The sequence below is a fragment of the Gossypium hirsutum genome, chromosome D10 (assembly GCF_007990345.1).
Source record: "Gossypium hirsutum isolate 1008001.06 chromosome D10, Gossypium_hirsutum_v2.1, whole genome shotgun sequence".
NCBI classification, from domain to species: Eukaryota; Viridiplantae; Streptophyta; class Magnoliopsida; order Malvales; family Malvaceae; genus Gossypium; species Gossypium hirsutum.
The window spans coordinates 60,999,519-61,008,464 of NC_053446.1; the positions used below are offsets into that span (position 1 = coordinate 60,999,519).

Genomic DNA, 8,946 nt, shown 5'->3' on the forward strand with positions numbered 1-8,946 from the left:
TTTGACTATTTGCCGTTAATTTAATATTATTTTACACTCATTTTAATTAATTAATTGATTAAGAGTTGAGTTTTACGGGGAAATTTTGTGTTTTTATAGATAAAATCTTTTTTTTTTAATTTCCTTTGAAAACTTAGGGTTTTACATCCAATTATTTAGATTTTTATAAGGAAAAAAATGAGTTTTTACTTGTAAAGCCGTTTTATTCTTTAAATAAAATGCAAATTTCTTTCTATATTTAAAATAAAAATTTAGCAACAAACTGTATAATTTATATATATAAAAAAAACGTTATCAAAATAGGACGTAGGATTGAATTATCTCTTTAAAGCAGCGAAAATATTTGGTTTTTTCACAATAAAAATTCAACCAAAACGTGCTTCTATTAACGGGGTCTTCCCTTTACCATGTCCAGACAACAACAAAAAGGTCGAACAATTCTCAAATCTCCAATAAATCCTGTAATGGCGGCCAAAACCACCACCACTATTATTCTTCTTCTCGTTACAAACAAACCATTACTTCACACTCTGACTTAGTCCCTTTGGCGCTACCCTTCAAAAAACAAAAAAAAAGGACTACAGCTTTATCACTCTTATATATATATATGTATATGTAATATTAAAACAATAACAAAAACCTCCATTAAACCCCTCTCTCTCTTCTCTTTATATAATATTTCTCTTGGTTTTTCGTTCCATTTTCACTTTTATTATGGACCCATTTTCTTTTTTGTCCTTTCTTTTCCATGCTCTGTGAAAGGAAGCAGCTTTGACATTAGAATCAACTTGAAGAACCATTTTTTTAACTCTGGGGTTTTCTTGTTTTGTTTTTTGGGTAAAAAAATGGGTAGTAAATGGAGGAAAGTTAAGTTGAGTTTAGGCTTGAATCTTTGTGCTTATTTACCAAGAACTACAGATGGTGATGATGATGGTGATTATCATCCACTTCCTTCTAGTGAAAGATTATCTGATGCTGTTTTGTTACCTCCTTCAAACTGGGAAAATATGGTTCCTTCTAGGACAACAACTCCTTTGCCTTCTTCTCATTGTTTAAGGTTGCCTAAAAGTTTGTCTAAAAGTTCAAGCAAATCATCTAAGGTTTGGTTCAACCCTTTCTTCTAGTTTTTTTCCCTTTGGATTGTTTCTTTTTCCTGTTTGGTTAGTGAGAAAATGGTGTAGTTTGATTGTGTTTTGCATTTATTGTTTAGCTTTTGATATTAACTATTGATGCTGAAAATTTCTTGTTATGTTGGAACTTGGATTTTTAATTGAGGGAAAATATTGTTTTTTTTGTATGAATATATTTAGTATATTCAAAATTTTTTTTAATAATTTTCATAGTTTTGAAAGTACATATACATCCTAGATTTTGACTAAGATAGCCTTAATTCAATTATTAAGGTTGTATTGTCTGTCTAATCATATTTTAGTCTTATTTTAACATATGATTAAGTAGGGTGTATTGACCAAAGTTGTTGAACTTTGGATTTTTCCTTTGGATTTGTGGGGTTAATACATAAAGTTCCTTTCAGGACTATTTTCTATTGCATGGTTAAAGATGGGTAAAAAAATATTTAGAAAGAAAAAAAAACCTTTTTTTTTTATGAGCTTGATGTTGTGACATGCCTTACATAGATTCGAGTATAAATATTAGAACGCGTATATAATTTAGGACACGAAAAATAATACCTTAAATGTTTGTTGTGTATTTTGTTTCAGCAAACATGTTCGATATGTTTGATGAAGATGAAACAAGGAGATGGACATGCTATATTCACTGCAGAGTGCTCACATTCATTCCACTTCCATTGCGTTGCTTCTCACAACAATCAAGTCTGTCCGGTTTGTCGATCGAAATGGAAAGAAATCCCAATCCGGAGCCCCGGTTTGGATCCTGGAGGACGGTCACGAAACGATGCTTTGATGGATGTAGCCCACCGGTTGCCTGTACCTCAACGTAATTTAAATCAATGGCACATTCGAGGTCCCGAGCCAGGTGTTTTCAACGATGATGAATCCTTGGATCATCTACCTGTGATTGCTGAAAGTAACAATACCTTGGATAACACGTCTGATACAACAATAAAGATCGAAACGTATCCAGAGGTTTCAACCGCACCGAGGTCCCATTCTTATGATGATTTCACAATTCTTGTTCATCTCAAGGCTGCTGCCATGGCTGCAATTCGAAATCCTAGTCTGAGTGGAGATCAGGTTAGCTTGTTGCAATCTCGAAATCCTCGTGCTCCTGTTGACCTTGTAACGGTGCTTGATATTAGTGGTAGCATGTCCGGTACTAAGCTTGCGTTACTAAAACGAGCAATGGGATTTCTCATACAAAACCTCGGTTGCAATGATAGACTCTCGGTCATTGCCTTCTCCTCAAATGCTCGCCGCCTCTTTCCACTCCGTCGGATGTCTGACATAGGGCAGCAGCAGGCACTTCGAGCTGTTAATTCTGTGATTGCAAATGGTGGTACCAACATTGCAGAAGGTCTAAGAAAAGGTGGCAAGGTAATGGAAGATCGGACTGAAAAGAATCCAGTTTCCAGCATTATACTTTTGTCTGATGGGCGGGATACCATCAATGGCGTGGGTATGAACTCGTCTTACCCCAACTATGAGTCGTTCATTCCCCTTTCCATACGCAGTGGTAGCAACAGAGAATTTCAGATTCCAGTCCACACTTTCGGTTTTGGTACAGATCATGATCCTTCATTGATGCATTCGATTTCGGAGATCTCTGGAGGGACATTTTCTTTTATAGAAACTGAAACTATGATCCAAGATGCACTTGCACAATGCATCGGAGGTCTTTTAAGCGTTGTGGTTCAAGAGCTACAAGTGTGTGTAGAGTGCATGAATCCGAAGCTCTGCCTTAGTTCACTTAAAGCTGGAAGCTATCGAAGCCATGTTTCAGCTGATGGAAAAACCGGATTGATCGATGTTGGGGATCTCTATGCCGACGAAGAGAGGGATTTCTTGGTATCGGTTAAAGTACCAGCCGAGTCCTCTCAATGTGAAACATCATTACTAAAGGTGAAATGTTTTTATAGGGATCCTTTAACGAAAGAAATGACATCTACGGAGAGTGGTGTCGTCCGGATTCAAAGACCTAAAATAGCCGGGCAAGAAGAAATGTCAATCGAAGTAGATAGGCAACGCAATAGGTTCCGAGCAGCAGATGCAATGGTGGAGGCAAGAACCGCAGCCGAGCAAGGAGATCTTGCCGGTGCTGTTTCAATCCTCGAAAATTGCCAAAGGGTATTGTCTGAGACTGTTTCCGCCAAATCTCGGGACCGACTTTGGGTTGCATTGGATGCGGAGCTCAAGGAGATGGAAGAAAGAATGGTAAGTAGGCATGTATACGAGGTATCTGGGAGAGCATATATTCTTTCGGGACTGAGCTCGCACTCATGGCAAAGAGCCACCGCGAGAGGCGACTCCACTGATGGTTCAAGCTTGGTTCAGGCATATCAAACGCCATCAATGGTTGAGATGCTAACTCAATCTCAGCCATTTTTATTGAGTAGTCCATCAAGACAAGGGCTTCTTCAATCACTATGGTCACAACCAAAGCCAAGGTAATATTGGAAGTTTTTAGGGCAAAATAACACGGAGCAGCAAAGAGAAGCAAAACTACACCTATGTTACTACGAGTACCTGTGTCTTACAATCATCCGAATAAGTATGAGAATAACTCTTCAAGTAAATACATGCATCCAACAGTCATACGGTTATATCTTTAGTTCCAGTAACATAGGTTTCAGATCATTTTTGTATATTTATGATGATGAGATGAAATTTATTAAATTAAATTCACTAAAGTTGTTGATTTTTAAAACATACATGTATTTTTTGATCAAAATATTTTCTAACCGATAGAAAGATATATCTTTTAACTTCGAAACACACTTTAAACAATCTCTTTTTACTTGAAATTTTAACCCTGTACAGGTTAAACAATGTAATTTTTTTCTGGGGAAAAAAATTTCTCAAGGCACTAAAAATATTTTCAACAAGAAATTTAATGAAGTAAAAGTTTAGAGATTCATTTCTAAATCCGTATTTCAGAAAATGTTAAAGACAGTGTCAAATACATGTACTTCATTAAAAATAAAGAGATTCATTTCTATAATTTAAAGCCTAATGAACTTTTGACTATGTACAAATACTGCCTAAAGCAACAAAGGACTTGCCCTTGTTAGTTTTTTTAAAAAACCTGTAATCCAGACTCACCATTGTTGAGGTTTCCTCCGAGCTTTTGCTACGGGCTTTGATTTTTTTTGAATCAGAAGGCAGCTTTTTACCGTTTTCGGATCAATGGACTTAGACTTCGATCGAAACCCGAATTTTCTCAAGAAAAGGTTCCAACCACGCTTTGCTTTCACGAACTTTTCAAGTTCTTCCTTCATGCCCAAGCATTCTTTCTCAAGTTCCGAAACCCGCTCCATTATGTCATCAGCCTCCACCAAATGGTCTCGAACAGCTCCAACACGTGTGTTGTTTCCAGCGTTAGCGAGATTCCCATTTGGATTTTTTGAGTTTTTGAGGTTGTCCGAGACAAATAACCAACCGGAAATGGATGTGCGAAGCCGAAGTTGTTCAAAAAATAGGACTTGGACAATGACTCGGAGTGGTAGCCTCTCGTTCTGGGTTGCGTGAGTGCTGGCTTCCAATGAGAGCTTCTGGCAGTTCATAAGGCTGCATATTTGTTCCCTCTCGGAATCTGTCAGCCATGGATGCGCCTGGATGAAAAGTAATAAACTGTGAAGCTAAGACGAAATGTAATGGCAATACAAAGATTATTTTGCAGGCGTTTCTTCCATGGATTCGGGTGTGAGTATCTGTGCTGATAAGGATATGAAATATTGAAATTATTAATAAGAATGCATAATCATAGTTTTTCAATCTAGTGACTCGAAACGAATGATCAAATTTGATGATGAACCAAGAACTAGGAAGAATCTTACCTTAAGGTATATGTCGATTGCACAATAAATTCCGTCATTTAATGGTCTGGCATAGTCGGGAATAACAGCAGCAAGTGACTGAAACTTTGGCAACTTTAAATTAACATCAGGTGCCACTTCAGCCAGGTATCCATCCACCAAGGTAGCCACCATTGTCATTGGGGTCAATGGATGGGAACCTCCCATAAGCTGCCCCTCATCAATGATATAATTCGAAGGGTCGAGCGGCTCGTTATCTATGTGAGCAAAGTGATCAAGAATCCGCTGAACACAGTCAATGTCGTAAAGGGTTTCCATGGAGTACCCGATATTCGGTATCAGAAGATCTTCCAAAGCAGCTTGATCCAGCTGAGCCCCAATCTGTTTCTCTAGCTTGTCTTGACACGATGGCCTCGCCTGTAAAACCATTGATGTTCGGAGAAGCCTCAACAAGAAATTTGTTGGGGTGGCACCCTTTTGAGTGAGTACCAATGCCACTATTTCTTCAAGGAGATTCCTTTGATCTGCATCGGATGGGTGAGACACAAGTGATCTAGGGGCTGCATGGTTTCGGCCCCGGAAGCTTGGTTGCCTACACAACAACGGAAGATGCCTCTTAGCGTAGTGGACAACAGAACCGGCAATCCTCTCTGGCTTCATGCCTCTTGATTCGACAGCTAGAATCAACCTTTTATACGACGATAATCTAAGCAAGGACGCATCTTCATACCACCAATCCTCACTCAATGGTTGCGGTTTTGCTGTCGAACATATTCCATTCCATAAGACATGATTGCCTTCAGGACATTGTGCGATGCCGTTTTCCGGCAGAGGCCAACTAAACAAATTCGTATCAGCACAAGCTTTCATTGCCAAGGAATCAATGCATCGCGAAACAATATGAAGCTCTTCTGAATACGGTAGAAACTCTTTGCAGGTTTCAAGAGCTTTGATCTTGTCCGTCCAATGACCAAACATTTCGTTCAGAAAACTTTCGCTTAGCATTATAAGATTTCCATCCCCGCGATCTTCAGTCATTTGAAGATACTCGGCAGCACAACGAATACCTACTATATTCAGCGCAGTGAGCTCTAATCTAATGCCATAGCAGAATTTGGCTACAAGCAAAAAGGTCTTGGCTCCACCAGGTAAGTCATGAAATTGCAGGACACACTTTTCGTCATCCTCACTGGAATAATCGTTAATTCGATTCTCAATTACTTGGCTTCTTGACAGCAAAGGAAACTGATTAACAAGGCGAAAATCGAGAAAAGGGAAAAGACATTCTGATTAGTAAAGGAATAAGGTATTCCATTGACAATATCTTTAATGAATGGAAGTAGGAAGCATTCTTCTACAACGATATGAACCAAGGTAAGCACCTTGTGAAGATGGAAGGCCATTTCTCCTACTTCGACAACAAGATCGCTCGGCAGACCGGTCGAGCACAACCTGAAAGACGAAATACAGGATCATATTGTAATACGAAACGCGAAAAAGGGAAAAAAATAATAATGGAGAAACAAGCTGCCGATTCAATCATGGAACTAATGCCAGTATTCAAGAAAAATTCAAACACAGACACATACAGGTAAACCAGAATTGAACCCATATCGAATTTACTGATTTCACACTCCTAGTTCACTCTTCATATATTAAAAAGAAAACCATAAATCCATGATCCCTAAATCCTAATTATCAGCGCAGAATACAAATAGGTATCAAACAAAATTCTGCATATTAACAAAAAAACCAAAATTTCCCTTTAAGCACATTTCAATCTCTTTTTTTTTTCATTGGGAATTAGAAACACCTAACCATCAAAACCCCAAAATTCTAACTTAAAAATGATAATAACAAGTAAAATAGAAAGTTACTTGTAACTCAAGAAACAAACGGTTAAACCCATATTTTTGAGGAAATTTAGAAAAAAAAAATCGAAACAGTTAACCAAGCAAGAATGAAACTACAGAAAAATGGAAGAAATTACCAGGTTTGGCCGTCACGGTGAAAGACTTCTGATTTCGATCCCAATTTCATGATCATGCTTGCCATTTTTTTTCACTTGAATCCAAACGTTTACACTGTCACCTTAAATTTAAAAAAAAAAAACTGAAAGAAACAAAGTTAAATGAAAATAGAAATGATTTCTACGTTACACTAAACAATAAATTATTTTTAAAAATAGTAAATAATATTCATAAAAAGGAAGAAAATTTAAAAGAAAATGGGAAATAAGGGAAGTCCCGAGTCTAAAGGGGAATGAATATCCAGGCAGTTCCTTGTTACAACTTACGTGAAAGTTAGACAAAAAAGAAAAAAATCTTTCAAGGTAAATAACAAAATTATACATTTAGCCTGCTTTTGTATACATAAATTTTGATTTCGTGTAATTTTATATATAAAATTTTGATTTAATTCAATTTTCACAAATATTAATACAATTATTAATATAATATTATTTTTTGTTTATATATTGCATACAGAAAGAATTATATTTATCAAATATAAAATAAGTTGATGTATTTATATATTTGAAGATGTATGATTAAATCAAAATTAAAATTTCATGTATACATTTTAACCATAATCATAATTCAATGCGTATAATTACACCAAATTAAAATCTATATATCAAATTACACGTTAAATCAAAATCCATGTATAATTTTGAGGTTTATAACTAATATTTATATATTATTAACAAATTACTATCTTGAATATTGAATTGAAAATAATTAATAAAATGAAGAAGATAAAAATCAACCGATAAAAATAAAATTATTTCCAAACACCATACTAAAAATGATATTTATTGCAAAAGATGGTAAAATTATTTCCATTGTTAATAATTAATTAAAAAAATTTAATTCAAGTCAAATCTATAAAAATTTAAAAGACATTGCATTTTAGGGCTCATTACATACGAGCCTAGTCAGCAGGGCTTGTACCTCGGCTCATAAACTTTAATTTTAATTGGTAAAAAGCCATCTCTAGTTTCTTTCAATTTCGGAATTGAGCAAATTAGTCCTTCTTAACAAATCGGAGTAATTTAATCTTGTAAATTTTGAAAGTGAGCAATTAAGGATAATTAACCACCGTGTTAATGTTTTTCGTCAATTGTGCATAATTTTTATTGGTATAATAACAAATTTAGCCCTCGATGTTTACATATTTTGTTAATTTGGTCTTGATTCTAAAAAGTTTAACAAATTTAGCCTCAATATTTACACATTTACAAAAAAAATTATGGCCTAAATTTGTTAAATTATGACAAAATTGATAGAATGTGTAAATTATGAGAGCTAAATTTGTTATTATACCAATCAAATTTATGTAAAATTGACTAAAACATTAACGCCGTGATTAATTGTCATTAGTTGCGCACTTTCGAAATTGATAAGGACTATATTGTTGCGGTTTTATTAGAGGGACTAATTTGATCGTTATTAAAATTGAGAGAGACCGGAGAGATTTTTTACCATTTAATTTTAACATATTTTTAAATTATATTTAAATCTCGGTAGCCCTAACAAATTATTCACATTAAGAGAAAATTAACTGTCTAAATTTACACCAAAACGCATCATATCAATTAAATTAATATTGAATCAATACAAATTCTTAGGTCAAATAATTTTATTAGTCCTTTTACTATACATAAGTTACAGATTTGGTTTTTTCACTTTAAATTGATCATTTTTAATTTCTGTACTTTTCAAATTTTAAAAATTTAGTCTTAACTAAACAATAATTGCTAAATTCATTAAATTAAATTATGTCATTTCCAAAATTTTATATGCCCTTAAGACTAATAAGATAAAAAGATCTCTCGAGTCCCTCTCAATTTCATAATTGAGAAATTTGGTCCCTCTAAAAAATTAGAGTAATTCAATCCCTGTCAATTTCAAAAGTGAGAAACTAAGGATAATTAATCACAACATTAATGTTTTTCATAAATTGTATATGATTTTGATTGGTCTAATAACAAA

At 34.9% G+C, this 8,946-nt stretch overlaps 2 protein-coding genes across 2 annotated transcripts; one reads left to right on the forward strand and one right to left on the reverse strand.

Moving 5' to 3' along the window:
* The first annotated feature begins 395 nt into the window (after positions 1–395).
* LOC121222523 (E3 ubiquitin-protein ligase WAV3) lies at positions 396–3,824 on the forward strand. The gene is made up of 2 exons (XM_041103509.1): positions 396–1,100; positions 1,722–3,824. Exons 1-2 carry the CDS (start codon positions 846–848, stop codon positions 3,588–3,590), a joined length of 2,124 nt encoding a protein of 707 aa, XP_040959443.1. The 5' UTR covers positions 396–845; the 3' UTR covers positions 3,591–3,824.
* A 220-nt stretch (positions 3,825–4,044) lies between these two features.
* On the reverse strand, positions 4,045–7,188 carry LOC121222524 (BTB/POZ domain-containing protein At5g03250). Its single transcript, XM_041103510.1, has 4 exons — positions 6,945–7,188; positions 6,337–6,406; positions 4,976–6,199; positions 4,045–4,750 (listed from the first exon to the last, which is right to left on the reverse strand). The coding sequence occupies exons 1-4, from the start codon at positions 7,007–7,009 to the stop codon at positions 4,238–4,240; spliced, it is 1,872 nt and encodes a 623-aa protein (XP_040959444.1). The 5' UTR covers positions 7,010–7,188; the 3' UTR covers positions 4,045–4,237.
* Between the last annotated feature and the right edge of the window lie 1,758 nt (positions 7,189–8,946).